The sequence below is a fragment of the Lutzomyia longipalpis genome, chromosome 1 (assembly GCF_024334085.1).
Source record: "Lutzomyia longipalpis isolate SR_M1_2022 chromosome 1, ASM2433408v1".
Taxonomy (NCBI): Eukaryota; Metazoa; Arthropoda; class Insecta; order Diptera; family Psychodidae; genus Lutzomyia; species Lutzomyia longipalpis.
Genome location: NC_074707.1, coordinates 36380253 through 36399844, shown reverse-complemented (window position 1 = coordinate 36399844; position 19592 = coordinate 36380253). Strand labels below are relative to the sequence as shown.

The 19592-nt window shown below is 34.7% G+C and overlaps 6 protein-coding genes across 7 annotated transcripts; 4 read left to right on the top strand and 2 right to left on the bottom strand.

Moving 5' to 3' along the window:
- Positions 1–10: 10 nt before the first annotated feature.
- Positions 11–4635, top strand: LOC129787063 (major antigen). Its single transcript, XM_055822367.1, has 6 exons — positions 11–158; positions 230–451; positions 546–864; positions 925–1125; positions 1720–2199; positions 4036–4635. The coding sequence occupies exons 2-6, from the start codon at positions 330–332 to the stop codon at positions 4144–4146; spliced, it is 1233 nt and encodes a 410-aa protein (XP_055678342.1). The 5' UTR covers positions 11–158; positions 230–329; the 3' UTR covers positions 4147–4635.
- LOC129787062 (2-amino-3-ketobutyrate coenzyme A ligase, mitochondrial) lies at positions 4511–9626 on the bottom strand. Its single transcript, XM_055822366.1, has 5 exons — positions 9527–9626; positions 9261–9466; positions 5492–5982; positions 5054–5424; positions 4511–4805 (listed from the first exon to the last, which is right to left on the bottom strand). The coding sequence occupies exons 1-5, from the start codon at positions 9543–9545 to the stop codon at positions 4645–4647; spliced, it is 1248 nt and encodes a 415-aa protein (XP_055678341.1). The 5' UTR covers positions 9546–9626; the 3' UTR covers positions 4511–4644.
- Positions 9627–9719: 93 nt separating this feature from the next.
- Positions 9720–12221, top strand: LOC129787066 (mitochondrial potassium channel-like). 2 transcript variants are annotated; one of them, XM_055822370.1, is made up of 4 exons: positions 9720–10400; positions 10486–10635; positions 11704–11944; positions 12005–12221. In XM_055822370.1, exons 1-4 carry the CDS (start codon positions 10128–10130, stop codon positions 12139–12141), a joined length of 801 nt encoding a protein of 266 aa, XP_055678345.1. In that variant the 5' UTR covers positions 9720–10127; the 3' UTR covers positions 12142–12221. The 2 variants fall into 2 exon arrangements, with proteins under 2 accessions (XP_055678345.1, XP_055678344.1); XM_055822369.1 differs by having other exon boundaries at positions 9861–10400; positions 11704–12221.
- On the bottom strand, positions 12191–13687 carry LOC129787064 (ATPase ASNA1 homolog). The gene is made up of 3 exons (XM_055822368.1): positions 13480–13687; positions 13292–13409; positions 12191–13065 (listed from the first exon to the last, which is right to left on the bottom strand). The coding sequence occupies exons 1-3, from the start codon at positions 13593–13595 to the stop codon at positions 12301–12303; spliced, it is 999 nt and encodes a 332-aa protein (XP_055678343.1). The 5' UTR covers positions 13596–13687; the 3' UTR covers positions 12191–12300.
- A 39-nt stretch (positions 13688–13726) lies between these two features.
- LOC129787067 (INO80 complex subunit B) lies at positions 13727–14806 on the top strand. The gene is made up of 2 exons (XM_055822371.1): positions 13727–13854; positions 13933–14806. Exons 1-2 carry the CDS (start codon positions 13803–13805, stop codon positions 14709–14711), a joined length of 831 nt encoding a protein of 276 aa, XP_055678346.1. The 5' UTR covers positions 13727–13802; the 3' UTR covers positions 14712–14806.
- A 2717-nt stretch (positions 14807–17523) lies between these two features.
- Positions 17524–19403, top strand: LOC129787061 (general odorant-binding protein 72-like). The gene is made up of 3 exons (XM_055822365.1): positions 17524–17695; positions 18745–19021; positions 19098–19403. The coding sequence occupies exons 1-3, from the start codon at positions 17630–17632 to the stop codon at positions 19184–19186; spliced, it is 432 nt and encodes a 143-aa protein (XP_055678340.1). The 5' UTR covers positions 17524–17629; the 3' UTR covers positions 19187–19403.
- The last annotated feature ends 189 nt before the right edge of the window (positions 19404–19592 follow it).

The following is a 19592-nucleotide window of genomic DNA, read 5'->3' as shown; positions in this document are numbered from 1 at the left end:
TGTCGAGAATACATAAAAAATCGCCCACTGAGATTCGTCAATGGAGATTCTTTATTGGGCGCGCGAAATTATTATTTTGCAAAGTTTTCTTGCTTTTATTACCAATTGTGATAGTAATGTGAATGATAAGGGGTTCTCATTGATCAATAGACATCACGGTGAGTGTGATTTGCTGCCCAAAGTCCACGTAGGTGCTCCCTAAACGGGTTGTTTTTGCCTACATTTTCAGGGGCCCCCATTTGTGGTGGAGAAAAATAAACGAAAAAAGAAGCGAGTGCAGAAAAAAAGGCAAGAAAAACACGGAGAATCCAATGAAGTGCGCGTGAAAAATGCAGAATAACAATGTGAAAAAGGAAACGTTTCAGTTGCTGCAGTACTCGGATGATTCCAAGAGCCTCTCGGATCTCGAGTTGACCGAAATAGTTGTGCCAAGGAAAAGAAAAGTCCGCAGGTTGGTTGGAGGTTGACAATTTCAGGGTCTTCCGCTAAATTTATGCTGCGGCAACACGCATTCTCTTTGCACTCGATTTGTTTTGCTTTTGCAGGAAAACAAAGTCCAAAGGGGGCTACAAGCACAAGCAGCCACCACCACCCGTTCCCGGAGGATGCAAAAATCTCGGCCTATGGATTGCTGTGGTTACAACGTGGTGCTGGCTCCTCATCCTGTCCTACATCATTGCCGTTGTGAATACGGGCAATCGGCAGCTCGATAGGCAGCTGCAGAAGGTCTCAGCGACCACACAGACAGTCCCGGGGGCGCTACAGGAATGGCATGAGACGTCACAGTACTTAGAGGCTAATCAGACGGCCCTCATTGGGCGGATGATGGAGGTGCAGCAGACGCTCAAAAATTTCTCTGAAGAGGTATGTTGGAGGACTTTTTCTTCATTGATTTGCTCATTAATCCTCCGGATTCTTCCTCAGGTATCCCTACTAAAGACCATAGTGCACAAAAAGACAGAAATTCCCGATGATAGCGATAAAATGTCCGTCCTGCAGACGAGTATTGCGGACTTTGGGGCAAAAATCAAGGATTTAAGCTCAGCGGTCGATGATCTCAAGGATCGCATGACGCGAGTGCAGCAAGAGGTGCACAATAACACCAACTACAGCCACCATTTGCAGGTGAGAAAATTCCCCGTTTTGTTTTTTTTTGTTTGTGTGGATTTCCCGGAATACCTGAGATTGCCCCATGGGAAATTTTCCTTGTAATTGATAAAGTGAGGCATATCACGGAAGAGTTTAATAATTCCCTCCCATTCTCTTCTCTCCGTGTGCTCTTTCGTTCACAAAAAATAGCATAAAAGTAAAGTTTTGGGGGCATTAACTGGGTGAAGGTTTTGCGTGGGCTCTAAAAAACAATCTCCTAAAATACTTTTGGGGTAAAAATAATTATTTTTGAGAACAACAACACCTCAAAACATCAAGACAAGCATTTTTTATTGAGAATTCTTTAGCAAAAAAAATCTAATAAAACGAAGAATCTTCAACTCGTTTTTATTCCTTCTTGCAATTAAAGTCTTTGTGCGTGGAAGCATTGTTTGCTTCGCGCAATGAAGATAAAAAAGACTTTCAAGGAGATGATAAAATAAAAGTTAAACTCGCGCAAATCCACCTGGTGTGGTGTGGCCGTACAGCTTCACCCACAATTCCTGCTTATCGCACGCGCGAGCGTTTTTGTACAAATTGACTCATACACGATGCTATCGGGTGTTGCAGGAGATATCGCTGGAGAGGAGAGTGAACGATACGCTGGGGAACATTAACAGTTCAGCCCCACAGCGTCTCGATACACTCACCAGCTTCACGGGGAACTTTACGCAGCAACTTGCCCAGATCAATGATACCCTCAATGCCATGAACAATGTCCTGAGTCAGAAGACAAAGAGCATTGAGGAGGATGAGATGAATCAGAAGAAGCACATTGATCGGCTGTACGACAGTGTGTCCAACACATCGTCGCATGTCTCCTCAATTGAGGAGGATTGGTCGCAGTACAAGCAGAATGTGAAGAGTCTCGAGAGTGCCAGAGTGGCCACAGATGCGAGACTCGCAAAGTTGGAGAATGACACGGATAACCTGATGAGGTCGCTTGAGAAGCTCCGTGGGGAGACTCAGATGCAAAATGAGAGATTTACCAAAGATATTGAGATGCTTCAGCAGAAGATTCAGCGTCTTGCTTCAGTGCAGGAAACCATGGTGAGTTAAACTTGATTTATTAATAATCAATCTTTGATCTTTTTTATGTAATTTTCTGGAACATAAATTTTACACTCAAAAAAAAAAACAAGAAGAATTTGGCAATTTTATTAGATGATCAACTCTGATAAAAAGATAGATGAGAGATTAAGATAGAAGACAATTTTTATTTTTTTTTAAATTTTTTTTTGATATTGGATTTGTTGATTTTATCAAAAATTCTTTTATTTCTCTTGGATAGAAGGAAATTAAAAAATTTTCTGATATTTTATGAAAAAGAATTCCCGAGAAATCAGTACTTTTAGTGAGGCAGCAGGTTCTTCCGATCAAAATAAGGGATCAGTTTGCACAATTCCACTTGCAATCGAAAGTACATTTAATTAGCTTTCGATTGATCCCTATCTCATTATCGAAATAACATTATTAATATAAAAAAAGTTAAAGTGTTTCTCGGGAATCGGTCGAGATTGAGCGAGATTCGAGAATTCCTCATACATTTTGTTCAACAAAAAGTGACTTTTCTTCACTGAAAATGAGGTTAAACCATCCCCTTGTCTAAAAACAAAGATTTAAATATCAAACATAAATTTTTGATATTTTGCATTGAATCCAAGGTTTTTTTTTAATTAAAAAAAATCATAAAAGGAAAAGCTACATTAAAAAAGAATTTGATATTAAAAATGAATGTTAATTAGACGATAGATGGCGCTACATTTAAAATATTTAATTTATTGATTTTGCTCTTTTATTTATGAACTAAAATGCAAAATTTTCAATTTTTGAAAGTATTTTCATTTAATAGAAAATCTAGAGTGCTAATACTTTTCTTTTTTCAATGTATTTCGAATGAAATTATTAAAAATTTTGACGATATTTCGACAACTAGAGCCATCTGTCGATAATTTTCAATTAGGTAGCTCTACACAATTTGGGGTGTCTTGTGACTAAAAACTTCAATTTTTTAGTTTTTTAGCTAGTCTTGTAGGCTAGTATCCACTAACTTATCAAGTTCTTTATAAGGAGCTATAAAAAGATATAATTTAGCCGCATTTTTGACCAAATTGGGAATTTAAAAACAAAATTATCATCATCACTATGGCACTTTTCACAGCGCGCAACATCTAGGGCTATATGCGCTGTTTGGTGAAATTTCGGGGCCCCCCCGAATGGTATTGAGTACAAAAGTCAATGGTTTAGAGATTTTTAAATTTTAGCTTTTAGTCCACTCTTCTCCACAAATAACAACACTTTTTTTATGCTGTTCTCATCACTCTTATCACCGATAAAGTCAATTAAAATGCCGCCGAGGCTACTTCTAACGTCAGAAAACCTGACGCACTCCTCAAGCAAGTGTTTGACCGTAATGGTCTTATTGCCCGCACACTCATCGCACTTTGGGGGACGGATACTTCCCTCCATAAGGTACCCGTGGGTCACTCGCGTGTGCACAAAATTAATGTTTTAATTCCTATAAAAATCTTTTGGCTGATGTCACTGACATTCAAATCTTATTAGATCTAATCCAAACATTTTTGGGTTATCTCTTCAATGGCTAATAAAATTTATCATTAGAGTCGGGCCTTCTTTCTTTCTTATCTCTCATCAAATTATTTCATTTTTTTTATAATTCTCATTCAGAGAAACAATTAAACAGTTAAAAGATAAAAGAAAATGAGGTTTCCAACTGAATAAATAAAATGAAAAATAATACATCAACGTTAAAATCCAAAATTAAACAAACTCACAAAACAAACATATTTTCAAAGCATATTTTCCATTTTCAATGGAATTGTCATATTTTCAAAGATAATCAATGGAAATATTTTTGTCTGACAGAAAAATAATTCACCTCTGGCAAATTCTGGAGCACAGCAGCCATCCACACCACAAGTAGCTAACACAGTTGCCTCGTCAAGTACTAGTGGCTCAGTGAACATCGAAAAGTAGTATGGATTTCGTAGAGATTTAGAATTTACTTTTAATCGATTTAGGATTTGTAGGATAAATAACCACGTGTGATGAAGAATGCCAAGAGAAAATCCATTTGCATTTTCCGCGCATTCACGTATATACAATTTCTTTTTAAACCACCACTTTCTCCGAGGATTCGGATTTTGTGGATTCTTGCAAGAATTTCTTCTTATTGGTTTTATTTCCCGTAGAAATTTCCCTTGTAGAAATTCAATTTATTTTTTATTTTGTGATTTAATTTCGTGATTAGATGGACGATTTTGAGGGGATGGTCTAAATGTCCTTTAATATAGAGGGACAGGATAGTTTTTAGAGAGATGAGTGCTAAAATACCATGGAGTATTGAGAGTCAATTTTATTTGCCACTGCAACTTATTTAAAAAAAAATCTTATATAAAAAAGAAAATTTCTCTTAAGGATTTAAAAGAAACAAATAAAATTAATTGATGAAAATGCAACAATAAATGGGAAATTTTAATTGGAAATTACCCCCAAATCACGTCCAACCTCCTTGAAGGCATCAATGCAGCGCTGAATGTCCTTTTCGGAGTGTGCAGCTGATATTTGAACGCGAATCCGGGCTTTTCCTTTAGGTACAACTGGGAAGCTAAAGCCAATCACGTAGATTCCTCTCTCTAAAGAGATAAAATTAGAAAAATTGAAAAGAAAAGGATTAGAATGTTTTTAACATAAAAAAGAACGTTTTCAAGATTTTTTTTAAACTTTAAATAATTTTTATGATCTTTTATCTATAAATTCAAGAATCATTTCAACTCTGATTTGGAAGCAATTTGAATTTTAATGACCAACAAATTGATCTCATTGAACTCATTAAAAATCTCATATTGCTTCCTCTTGATACTCTGTGTCAATAAATACTCACTCAGCATCTCATTAGCAAAAATTCCCGCCAATTTTGCATCTCCCAGCATTACGGGGCAGATGGGATGATCCATTCCGGCAATGGTGAAGCCCGCTTTGGTCATTCCTTTGCGGAAATGTTCGGTATTTCGTTGAATTTTCTTTGATAAATCACTGGAACTGAGCAAAATGTCCATGACTTTGATGGCAGTACCCACAACTGGGGGTGGGAGGGTGTTGGAGAATAAATAGGGGCGTGATCGTTGTCTCAGGAGATCCACCAACTCTCTGGGGCCCGTTGTGTAGCCTCCTGAAGCACCTCCAAGTGCCTTTCCAAGCGTAGAGTTGATGATATCCACCTTTCCTGACAATCCGTAGAATTCTTCTGTTCCTCTGAGAAGGAGATTTGGGATTTTTTCTTATGAAGAGAAGGAAGTTGCAAAGGAAGTTTTAATCTTACCTCCCAGTTGGGCCAAAGAACCCAGTGGCGTGACATTCATCCAGGAAAACGAGAGCATTGTACTTTTCAGCTAGTTTAATAATTTCCGGAAGAGGAGCCACATTGCCATCCATGGAGAACACCCCATCCGTCACAATGAGCTTCATCCTTCCCGTGGATGCTTTCAGCTTATTCTCCAGATCTTCCATATTCCGATGCAGGTAGCGTTCCTTCTTGGCCTTGCACAGGCGCAACCCATCAATGATGGAAGCATGATTGAGTTCATCAGAGAACACGGCATCCTCGGGTGTGAGGAGGACTTCAAAAATCCCCGCATTGGCATCAAAGCACGAAGCATACAAGATGGTATCTTCCCTCCCGTGGAATTTGCTAATCTTCCCCTCAAGCTCCTTGTGGATGTCCTGTGTGCCACAAATGAAGCGAACTGAAGAAGCTCCTCCACCGTACTTTTCCAGGACTTTCTTCGAATACTCAATAATGTCCTTGTTGTACTGTAAAGAATAAAGAATTTTATGATTCTTATAAGAACTTTCTTCTTTCCCACAGAACACATATACTTCATGAGAGCAACATATTATGTGAAACTTGTAAGATGTCTTTTTTCGAAGGTTTAAATTGCTCACATGTGCCCGGGACTCGGGTTGATAAAAATTATTAATATATAAAGCTGAAAAGTATTATTAAATACTAATTTTTGGAGGAACCTGAACCGCCCTCAGCAACACAGGTTCTTAATCTAATTTTTAATTATTTAATTTCTCAGGAAATCTGCGCTTTAATCCTTTTTAATCGTGAAAACAACCCTCAATTTACAACAAATAATAAAATTCTTTTGTTGAAAAATAAATTAGATAGAGATTAGTTTAACAGAAAATCTTTGAAAATAATAGGATAAGATATTTTTCAATTGGATAGAGAGGAAAAATCTGTGTGAGAATGTTCTAACAAAGAACGAAACTTTTTATTAAACATTTATTATTTTTTTATTAACAGAGCTTAAAAATCATTTTTTCTTTGGAATAAATACATAGGGGAACGTGGCCCAATTCGGACCTATTAAGGCCTTTTTCAATCCGCTATTACTTTAAAATGATAAAACTTTAAATGTGGAAAGTATTAGAGTTAAAAGAGCATTAAATGGGTTTTAAAATGGTACCAAATTTAAGAATATTGCTTTTTATTTTATACCATTTTTTCTCATTTTGCGCGGACCTTTGGAGGTCGGAATTAGGCCACGTTCCCCTAAATATTATGCGAAATTTCGTAGGTAATAAAAATAATTAATTAATCATTTATAGCGTCAATAATGCGAAGCCAATAAATAAATCATCCACAAGAAAAACATTAAAAGTTAAGTAGATAAACGTCTAAAAAACTATTCAATTATTAAAAAAAATAAAACGATAATATTTTAATATTTAAAAGTAATTTAATTATTTAGAAAGTAAACAATATCATAATTTCTCAAAAAAAAAAGTTACAGAGATCTACTATTTATCATTTTAATCTCCGTATGAACCAAGCTCATCCAACACTAATTGGAATTGAATTATTATAATAAACCACGTTAAAATGGTTGACATCACCTAAAATAAAGAATAATGATAAAATTTAAAGAGAAAATAAATAATAAAAAATTAATTGATTGATTGATTCTTGCCCTGTGAGATACTAGGCAAAAAAAGACAAAGAGGGCAATACCTAGATAAAGTCGTGAAGCTAATTAATACAGAAAAATATTCAGAATTGCTGATTTCGATGGATTCTGTTGCAAGAAGTCTAGTTTCAGCGTGAAATTCAAATAACTGAAAGGCTGATTATCTTCATTTGCAAAATTTACGCTTCATTTGCTGAGGTTTTTTTTGCTAAATTTATTTTTTGGACAAATGAAAGAAGTTTTAAAGTTAGTAAATCACAAATTAAAAGAAAGCGATCTATGGAACTATTCTGAATGATTTAGACTTACTTCCTGTTTATAAAATTCAATAATATGATTATTGATGAAACAATTATAATGCTTAAATACCTGATATTAACGCTTGACCCATTTCAAGTCAAGCATACCAAAAAAAAATTAATATTTTAACTAAATTAGGGGAAAATGTGGTCAATACATTTATATGGAAACATTTACTGCCTTTCCGGCTTTTCCTTGTATTTATACTTCTGTAATCAGACACGCAAAGTTCCCTCTGTAAGATGTCTTTTACTGAATCTCTCGGAATTTTATTTACTTTCCAACAGTGCACATTGATCCCAAATTACTCCAAAAAATTTAATTCAAATTTTATTCGAATCGTGCCCATTGTATTCTTTATATCCGTGTTCCTGTGTGAACTTTACATGTCAGAATTTTATGAGAACATAACAAGATTCGATGTTAAAGGAAGTAAAAGTGTTGGCATAATGAACTTTATTTCCAAGTCCTTCTTACTAATCAGTAGATATGCTACAGCAGCAATGATTTTAATGGGTGTAAAAAATAATCATTTTCATTTGAAACTTTTGGAAAAAATTGAAAATTTGGAAAATAAATTAAAAATCTTTTCATTTGTGAGGAAAAGAAAATTCTTCACTCGATCCAATAAGGAAGCTTTAGCTGTTATTGCTTATAACTTATTCATGGTTTTATCTGTTCTTGTTTACTACTTTCTTTTTCACGTAAAAGGGAGAAAATCTCCAATTAGATTTTGCTTTATGCAATTTGCAGGATTTGTTTTTAACATCACACCTTACATGTTTATTCTGTACTTTACGAATTTCTTCAGAGAACTCTCAAAAACTCTCTCATTTGTAATTGAAATTACAACCAGACAGAATATAGATTTGAGCGAAATTATCTCGATTGTAAAGGAATTTCTAAATATTATTCCTCTTCTCAATTCAGCACTGGGCATGATAATTTTCAATAGTATTCTTGAGTACATACTAATGGTGGCTCTCATTCTGTATTTCTACATTTGGGTCTTGCACGAGGCTGATGATTTGAGATCAGATGCAACAATATTAGTTAATTGTTTACTCGTTTCTATTGCTATACTATTAATTCACATTATCTTCTGTCGTGTTGGCAATAAGATGACGGAAAAGGTAAATAAATTTTATATAATAGTTGTTTGATCACATAAAGAATTTAAAATATTTATTTATTTGCAACAGATTCAGCATCTTCTGGAGTTTCAGAAGAACATCCTGTGCCCCATTGAAGATGCAAATCAAGCAAAATACTCAAAATTCAACAAAGAACAATTTCAGTTGTTTAAATTTCACGCTGAAACGAGACTTCTTGCAACAGAATCCATCGAAATCAGCAATTCTGGATATTTTTCTGTAAACAATTTTTTATTATTTATTTTCTCTTTGATATAAATTTTATCATTATTCTTCTTTTTAGGTGATGTCAACCATATTAACGTGGTTTATTATTATAATTCAATTCCAATTAGTGTTGGATGAACTAGTTGAAGCACACAAAGATTAGAAAAGTTCATGGAAGTATTTGAATACGTTTGACGTTTTTATCTTTACGTTTGACATTTATTCTAACGTTTGAAGTATTTTATAATATTGTAAAATTCTTATTTTCTGAATTTATGTAATTTTTAGTCTAAAATTAATTTAGATTTCGAGCTCTAATAAAAACTAAAAAGGTCTGAAAATTTTTAAATGTGTTTAAGGTTCATTAAACCCCCTAAATGGTCTAAATTAAATTCACTCTCACTTTCTCTAAATCAAATCAGATTTAAGAAAATAAAATTTTATTACTCACAGACAATCCCAAGTAGTTGTTGGCACAGAAATTCAGCACTGGACTCTCACTTCCGGCTACATTGATGGAAGTTTTCTGTGCGGAAGTGATTATTCTCTCATTTTTGTACGTGCCGGCATTCTCAATGTCCTTCAGCTGTTGCTTCAGAATCTCTCTCAGCTGTGTTTGAGCAGCCGTAGCATAGCTCCTTGCACCAAAGCACTGTCCTGTAAACACACAAGGAGTGAAAATTAATTTTCTCACTGAGAAATGGGCAAAAATCTCACCTGCACGAGCCAGGAACATCTTTATGCAATTCAATATCGTATGCAATGGAAATGAGAGGAAAAGTTCTAATATATGTGGGATTGTGAGTTGCTATGAGAAACGCGAAAGATATCGACTTGTGCGGATCTCGATGTGGCTTTTTCATGGTCAAATGCTATAATTAGATTCAATTGACGCATCCCGTCTCGCATCTGCGAGAGAGATTTTTACAAGAAGCATCTCATGTTTTCTCTGCTTCCTAGTGCGCCACGCAGTAATCATAAATATTCCTCTCAAGTTGTTTTACTTTATTTTTCTCGAGGATTTTCATCAATCTTTTCAATTAAAAATGGATTTCCGTTGGGTTTTTGGAGGAAAGAATTTAATTTGGATTTCTTTTCGCGCCAAAAGTGCATTTTAAATCCCCAACCCGACTGTTCAGTGTTTCTTTCAGTACGAATAGCTGACAGAATGCATATTTGTAGGTGAACCAACTGAACCAAATACACGACCTTCGCATATTATGTTGGTAGAAAGTTGCGGGGACTCGTGGTGTTTGTTTATCTTTTGCATTTCCTGGAAAATCCACTTCAAAGGGATCTCTTTTGTTACATTTACACAATGTCCGTAATCTTAAGGACACAAAGTGTTAGATTTACAACGAATCGGCACATTTACATGCCACCATCTGTGATTAATTTACCATTGAAAAATATTCGTGCTTTCGCGAGTAAATCTCTTCCGCCGACTCTTCTGGACAAATCCACTCCGGAGACTTCTAAGAGTGTAGCCACCTGGATTAAAATCCGCTACGATGGACTGATTGGGACATACGAGGAACTCTCGGGATTGAAGGAAGTCCGTCTAGCGCAGGAGGAAGTTGTTAGAATCCAGGTAATAAATTGCCAATTTCGTGTGAAATATTTGTTGCTGATAAGATAAGAAAAGAATGTTGAGGATTTCAATGAATCCTTTGTAGGAAAAAGTTCTGCACGCTCAGGAGAAGCGACGAGAGACGCAATTGAAGTTGCTGGAAATCCGGAAGAGTTGTCGTGATCTGGAGAATAGTATCATTGGCACAGATAAGGGGAAGCCCCTTTATTTGGAGTTAGTGCGCCGGCAAGTTGAGGTGAGTGTCTGACGAACTTTTGCGGCGGGCCAACGCCGCTACACGGGTTGTTTAATTTTACTTTGCAGTATATTTTGAGGTTATACTTATTACTTTCACTCATTTTTCTTAATTTTTGCTAATAAACCTAATAAATCTAGACAAAGGCAAGCCCCAGCATAAAAAAATCATGAAAACGAATTTTCTATGTTATGAAATTGTTTGTTATTCCTAGAAAAAAGATCGTTACATTTTTAATTAGGCCGCCATTTTGAAAACTAATTATAAAATGGATTTTTTTTATTGTAAACCATCTAAAAAATATCAACTTAAGTTTCTTTTAGTAATAAAAAAGAAAAAAATGAAATTCACATCACTACAAATAAAAAAATAAAATAAAAATGGCGGCAGTTTTGGTTTGAATACTTAGAGGACACGAATTTCTAACCTCAAAAGTTTGACCTTCATTTTCTTTCAAAAGAAAATATTTTTCCAAGTTTTCTTTCACCGATCTTGAAGTAAGTAATGGAACTTTCCTACACACAGATGTAAAAATTATCACGATATTTTGAAGAGATTTTATTCTGTGACGCTTTAACCCTTGGAGTATTTTGTTGGCCAAAGTGGCCAATTTAACATTTTTTAAATCGTCACAGAATAAAATCTTTTAAAAATATCGTGATAATTTCTACATCTGTGTTTAGGGAAGTTCCATTACTTCAAGATCGTCGAAAGAAAACTTAAAAAAAAAAATTTTTCTTTTAAGAGAAAATGAAGGTCAAATTGAGGTTAGAAACCTCTCGATCCTCCAAGTGTTAAAAAATGTCGAATTGGCCACGGTGGCCAGCAAAATCCACCAAGAAATAAAAAAAAGTCGAATTGGCAGTGATTACCAATTTTGTCCTCCAAGTGTTAACAGCGCTAATAGATCTATGTAGTAAAAAATAAATAAAAAAAACGAAAAAAAATATTTTCGATTTTCAGTAAGCCTTCATCAGGGGCTTTCAATCATATTAATGATCATTTAGTAAAAATTTAATTCTAAAAAATTAATAAAACATTTTTTTCTTTTCTCTTTTATCATTAAAGCTGATGCAAGAAGAGCGTCAGATTGAAGAATTTTTTAACCTCATGGATACAAATGAACGAGAATTATTCACTCATCTCACTTCCGCCGTACAAAAGTCCCACGAAAAGGAGAGATCTCAGGCGGAGAATATCAAATTCTTCTCAATGCTTCTTGGCCTATTCAGTGCTCTGTTGGGAATCCTCGGGGCAACGCTCACAAATCACTACAGGAACAGGCAGTATCGCCTTATCAGTGAACAAGGTAAGAAAATTGAGATGGAACTGCAAGAGCTGAGGACGGAGCTGAAGAAGAACTTTGTAGACTTCCAGAGGTTGATGCTGAAGCTTACTGAATCGGAGCGTGCAAACTTAAAGTCACAAAAGACAGAATCGTGGTCGAGTTATTTCTACAGGCATGGAAGTAATGTCTATCGCTGGTTTGTTCCAAAGACTCAATAATGCCCCGATCAGGAAGAAGAAATTGCCAGGATTAAGGGAAGATAGAAAGTGCAATTAAAGGGATTTTTTTTATTAATTTATATTCTCTTTGAATGCAAAAAAAAAAATTTAGAAGAGATAAGAAAACCCCCAGAACCTTGCTGCAGATAAATGCATAAATTATTTAGCTTCGTAGGGTGTAAGGAGATTTTTTGAGAAAGCCGCAACATTTTCTGCCCCACGTACTTCCGCCTCGAGCAGCGGTAGCTTCACCACGTGGAAGTCCTCGTAGAGATCAGCAATCTGATCCAGATACTTCTCCTGCACCTTAAAGCGTGCCGCACACATTTTGCACGGTTGACTGTTGGGCGGTCGGAAGAGGAGCTGATTCACGATGATGTTGTGCGTGTCAATTTCGCACTTGGTCAGCTCCTGGATGAGCCTCTCGGTCTCATAGAGTGACAGGAATTCCGCAATGCAGACGCACACGAAGGTTGTCTGATCGGGATTGCGGAATTGCTGATTCACCTGCCGTATGATGGTGAGCATCTCCTCGAGTTTTGTCGTGAAACTATCCGCATTGAAGTCCTGCAGCCCAAAGAGTCCACTCAGTTGCGTGAGGAATGGTGAAATCTTCATTTTTATCTTTAGAATCTTCCCCAGTCCCTTCTCCACCACCTGCGGGAAGGAGAGAAGGCGCAGTGTGTGCCCCGTGGGGGCTGTATCGAAGACAACAACTGAGAAATTCATCGCCTTCACCAGCTTCATTACTTCGGCATAGCTCATGGCTTCATCAATTCCCGGAAGGGCACCTAGAATGTCATGGAGGACACCCTTGCCGAGTTTTAGGGCCTCATTGTCACCCTCAAAGTATTCCTCAGGAAGCTCATTAAGGCCCACATTCGGGTCAATTTCCATTGCAAAGAGATTCTCAAAGCCACGCACCTGCCAACGAAAGAAATGTTTTTCTTATCAACTAATCCGGAATGGGATTTAGAGAAGCCCAAAAAAAGTGATTCAGTTAACACACAAGAAATGAAGCTCAAGATTTGCCAATCATGCTGCTTTTTACTCACTTCCTGTGTGAGAAAAAAATCACTAAAAGCAGGAAAAACAGCTGGCAGTGTTCTCTTGCAACATTTTTTCATGGGATGTGCGACTGATTTATTACCTTCGTGGGGACTTTGGAGAACTTCTGATCCAGTGCATCGGAGATATTGTGTGCAGGATCCGTAGAGATGATCAGGACAGACTCCCGGACACGTGACAACTGAATGGCCAGGCTGCAGCTGGATGAGAAAAGAGGATGATTTAGTTGGAAATTCCACAATTTAAACGTTTTAGGGGGATTTTTCTCACCTGCACGTCGTCTTGCCAACTCCACCCTTTCCACCCACAAAGATCCATTTCAGGGATGTCTGTTCGATGATATTCCTCAGGGTTGGCTCACACAGCATTTCATCATCCGCACTCATTTTTTAATAATTTAATTTCATTAAAATTAGAAAAAGCGAAATTCTACCAAATACAAATTGGCATAAATGACGTCATTTGTCACACTGACCGACACTGACAGCCGACAAGTTTCGTTAAAACGTCAAAACTTAACGAAAAACTGTCAAAAGTTGTTTACAAAATAAGCCAGAAAAATTATTTCTCCATAAAAAATCTATAAAAATCCAATGAAAGTAAGGAAAAAACGTGATTTTAGCCCGGAAGTTGAGGAAAGAAAAGGTTAGTTGTCTTTTGGATATAAAATTTAAAAAGAAATCTTGATAAATAACAAATGAAATCACTTCCTATGTGAAACAGAACCCCCAATGACTCCCAGGCAGAAGGAAAAACGTCACAAGAAGAAGAAAAAGCTCGACTATGATTCAGATCCAGTGGACATCCTCAATGATGTGGAGGAACCATCCCCGAGGGCAGCTGAACAGCTCACCCCAATGAGTGCGGCTGAGAAGCTGAAGAATCAAAACAAGGGAGCCGCATCGGCATCACGATCGCAAAAGCGGAAGCGCCAGAGACGCGATAGTGGCACAAGTAGTGATGAAGAGCGATGGCTGGAGAAGATCAAGGATCCAAAGATGATGACAGCACGTCAGAGGGCAATGTACGAGCGAGGGAATGAGAAGGAAATGAGTTCAAGTCAACCGGAAGCATTGGTTGCCCTTCCCACGGGGTACAAGGAGAAAGTCCTAACGGCTGAGGCGCTGGAAAAGGCACAGCTAATGTCGCAGAAGAGGAAACAAATGGCAGATGAGAAGCGTGAGAAGGATAAGAAGAAAACCATGGAGAGATTGCTGAAGAAGCAAGACTCAAAGACGGCAAAAAGTACAAAGAGTCGTCAAGCTCGGACTGCTGTGCCCGTGGTTATCTACCGGAATACCCTGGAGGGAGTGACCTTGACATACCCACCGAATGTCTCATACCCACTCACGCCACAGGGCCCTCGGGAAGTCCCCCAAGTCACACCCTGTGCGATCTGTGGGAGTCCCAAGAAGTACAATTGCTCCAAGACGAATGTTCCCCTCTGCAGCTTCATGTGCTACAGGCAGAATGTAGCATCAATTCAGCAAATCTTCTGCTAAAAAGAAAAATCTCTCCAGTCTTTTAGCTGGAAGAACGCAAAGGTATTTATTGTGTAAATTGAAAAGTTTTTAAATAAAAAAAAAACTCAATAAAAGGTGTGATCATTCCGAATTTTCCGCTCGAGGAAATGAAGAGAATTTTCAGTTCAAATAAAACTCATCTTAATTGCGATTCCCACAAGTGACGCAAACGGGAGAGTTTTGCATTAGCAAAAGATGCAAATTAATCAATGAAAATTACACACCATTGATGGATTACTATTTATCTCGTAAATAAAATGATTATAAAATCAGACAGACAATGCCAGGATGGATTTTATAGCGGAAAAAATTCACTGTGGTTTATTGCTTATTAACTAGCTTTTTTTTGCTACAAAGTAAGAAAATTTTTAAATTAGGGAACGTCTAAAGAAGCAATAGACGAAGCTCATAAAATTATTAAGTAATTATATTGTTGGGAATATCTTCCTGATAGTTAAGCCTTCGTATACCGGGTAGTTAGGAGGCTGATTCGTTAATAATTCATTTCTAAACCACTTTTAATAAAAAATTATGGAAATCTTAAAAATTAAAAAAAAAAATTTTTTAAATAGCAATGACAGTAATACAACATTCGGTTTAGCTCATAAGATTTAGATTTTAGAATAAAACAAAAGATATTTCTTAATTTATATTTAACATTATATACTCTGATCATAAATTTTTTTAAGGGCTTTAATTTAATTTTTCATTGAATCTGCTTGGCTAATTTTCATCTCAATTTAATAAATCTATCAAAAAATCACATTTTTTTAAAGAAGAATAAAATCAATATTTTCGTTTTGTAAAGTGACGCACATTTTCATAATATTGTGAAAAATATTACTGAAACGATTTTGATGAAATTTTTTTTTATAAATCATCTTCAAGAAATAAAGAAAATCTGAAAATCCAGTTTTTCAAAATAAAATAAATTTACTTTGAGTTACTGAGCAATCTGAAAAAATATTAAATTTAAGATATCTCAGCAGAAACATTACCTAAAAATTCTTGGTTAATTCCCAAACATTTCTATGTATGGTCAAGAATTCATATTGTTTCTGAAAGTTTGATTCCAATCTGTCGAGAACTTTTAAAAAAAAGTTCTTTTCTAAAAGAAAACAGTTAATTCAATTTACCCCAATTAGATTATATTCTTAAACCATATTCTGCAATATTAATGAAAAATCAAATTTTTTTTGCGCATTTATTAAAAAAAAATGAATAAAAACCATTTAAAAAGAAAAAATGGTTTTATATTATTTTCGATGTAATCTTAAGACTAAAAATCTCAGGTTTACTGAAACAGATGCGTGGATTCTTTTGAAAATTTATATTTCATTCAATTTAGAAAGTAATCTTAATCAATTTTTGAATAGTTTTTGATTTATTTTTTCTATATAAAATCATTGTTATTGTAAATTCAAAAGGATCTTTGAACATAATTTTGTAGACATTCTACATTTTATTACTGCAAGAAAAATTTTTTTATTGCTTGTTTTTCTAAGTCTTTGATCTTATCACCTATTTTCTTAGAGGTGAGAATTTATTACACGGAACATACGGAAGAAAAACTGATACAATATGCACGATTTTTGAGGTCTCCTGACACTCTGTCGCTGAGTTGTTTATTTTTTTATGAATTTTCTTTAAACAATAAAAATTGCTTTCAAAAATTCCTTCTCAATAATAAATTAATAGAAAAAAATGCTTTAATGCAAATTCTAATGCTTCGAATTTGTGGGGAAATTTCTTGTGGTTTTTTGACTCATTTTGTATGTAAATTTTTTAAAATTATATATAGGTAATGATTTTATTGGTCTATTCTATCTTTTTTACAATGTCTAAAAATATCCAAGATTAAGATTTAATTTATTACGAAAGAATAAACCACAGACAATTGAATAATTTATAGTTTTTTTTAATTGACTGTTTTGTTTTGCTTCATTTGAGTTTTTAATTACTTTAAATTAATATTTTCATGATATTCTTTTACATTTATTTGATTAGATTTTAACGTATCTTTTCTCATTTATTTTATTTTCTTTCAAAGTTTATCTTAACTGCTAAAAACTACATAGAAACCCTTTTTCTTACTCATTGCACTTTATTTATATTAATTCATATATTAAACAAAAACTTTCTGTCTGTTGATTAAGCTGTAACGTAAACTATGTATATGCAGGATATTGTAAAGAGTGTTATTTATTGTGTTAAACACTTGATACAGACCCCATTAGATGAGTTACGGAACTTCATTAGATATTCAATCAATGAAAAATCTGTGCACACGATATCGAGAAATTATATATAAAATATATTAATCTTAATGCTTATATATAAGAAAATCTCACGATCAGATTATTATGCAATACGTCTCTCTCTACCCATTTAACACCGCGCCCAATATGCTTCCCTTAAAAATTATCCAATAAATAGAGAAGAAAAAAAAAAGTTCTCAAATTAATTATATCTGTGATTAACTGCGATGCAAACTGGGGGAAATAAATGGGAAATAATCGAAATAATAGCATTCTTCCACTGCAGCGTGGCAGCACCCAGTTTTTTTTTCACACAAGATTGTCGTGCTGGATTAATTTAAAAGCTTTGAGTGCATCCAGAAAATTTTCCGTCTGTCTCATCCTTTTGCAATCTTCGATGAATTAATTGGGGGAATGTTGTTTATTGAAAAAAAAAAGTTCTCTGGTGAAGCCCGGGGAAAAAACTACGAAGTAAACGAAATGCGTAATTTCCCCGAGAGGTTTGCCTTTTTTTCCCGCATAAAAAGCCCCCAAGTGCCGGGGAATCGTGCAGTTGATCACTCGCGTTCTAAGTGTTACGAGGAAGTGTTCTCTTCGTTGTCTTTGGGAAAGAAAAGTGGAGAGAAAAGTGTTGTGAAAATGTGTGGAAAACTCGTGCTTTCTCTTGGACTTTTGGCTATTTTTGTGACCATCAGTGTTGAAGCTGTAAGGATTTATCTTGAAGAGGATTATTAGGGGAATTTCATGTGCCATTTATTTATGTTTTAGTTGAATTTATTCTTTTATTTTTTTTTTTAAATTTCACGTAAAGAATAGATCAACTATTTGTCTGATTAAAATTTTGTGTAACTTCAGTGTTGTCCAAAGAACGAAATTCTTCAATTTTCAGTTTCAAAGACATCTATAACGCTGAAAATGTGATTTTTACATGAAATATCGCTCTAAAAATTTTTCCTAGCTTTGAGTATCGCAAAAAGGACTTAATATGAATACTCAAATTAAAAAAAAATTCCTGCGGAGCTTTATTATATTTAGTTTATTTAATAATTCAGATTTTCTCTATTAAATGAAAAGAGCTTTTCGTTTACAATTTTCTCCTTAAGAGTATTGATCACTTTCAATGAAAATCCTAATTTTGTTATTAAAAAACATTTATGTTCCCATTTGTTTATTATTTTATGAGATTAAACCATTTCTTCTCACGTTCTTAACAATTTCTCCGTAAATAACAAGATTTTAGTTGGAAATATATTTTTCGTTATTTTGCAGCTTTTGATGGCAACTTTTATTTTTTATATTATTTGTTTTGTTTATTTATGTAACTTTATTTAAAAATTCTCTTTCTTACGAAACATTAAAAAAAACTCTTTTTTGTAATAAAAACAATAAAAATGTGAATTAAAAAAATGTTGTGAGCAAGAACAATAAAATGACATATTTTTGCAATTTTCATTCAGAATGAAAAGATAATGAAAAATAAATATTCCTTAGAACAATAAATTGATAATAAATCTTTTTTTTTTGCATTCCATGGCATTTTTTTAGATAGCTTAATCTGGAATTTATTCATAAATACAAAGATTTTATTTATTTTTTAACTTGGAAATAAAATTCAACACGATCTTATACAAAAGTCTTTTGAATAAATATTCTAAATGATAACTTGAAGATAAATTCACATGGAACAGAAATTCTTCGTTTTTTATTCAGAATGTGATAAAAAAATGACATAAAAAATATTTATTCAATAAAAGGTCTCGTTTGAGGATGCCAAACAATTAGCAACGTACTTCAGTGAGCCCTGTCGGAGGAAATATCGTGTTTCCAACGAGATCATTGAGAGCGTCAACAAAGGAAACTTCCCTGAGGATCGGGAACTCAAATGTTATGCAAATTGTATGCTAGAAGCAACAGGAACTGTGTCCCGCGGAAGGATCAACTACCGCATGACAATTCAACAAATTGATCTCTTCTTCCCTGAAGAAATGAAGGACCCCGCCAAGAAGACCGTAGATGCCTGTCGAGGATCAGGTGGGACAAACTTTTATTAAAAAAAATGAATTCCCCAAAAATCAGTAAAATAATCCTTAATTCAATATCCTTTTAGTGAAGGGATTCAAGGACTATTGTGATGCAAGCTATAGCTATGTACAGTGTATGTACAAAAACAACAGGAAGTACTTCTATTTCCCCTAAAAATGATGCCATACCGCAGAGCCTTGTCCAATGCAGGAGGAACATTAAAAAGAAAACTCAGGATCAGCTGAAGGGAAATTTCTTTGAGAACATGTGGCGCAATCTGAAGACACAGAACCGGATATTACGTTGTGAGATAATTAACTAAACATTTTTACTATGACTTTGTACATAGCAATTAAATAACAGCTCAATTTGAATAAATTATTTAAAATAACTCGCTTTATGAACTTTGGTGTCATCGCAAATAATACGATGGGGCAAGCAAGATTTTTTTTGCAGTGTTAATAATTGCTCTAATGCTAATAAAACAATTGGAAAATTGGTAAAATGAAAGTGAAACTGATGACGGTATTATGTGGGAATTTTCTCCTATTGATTGATGCTTTTCCATGTGTATTCATTC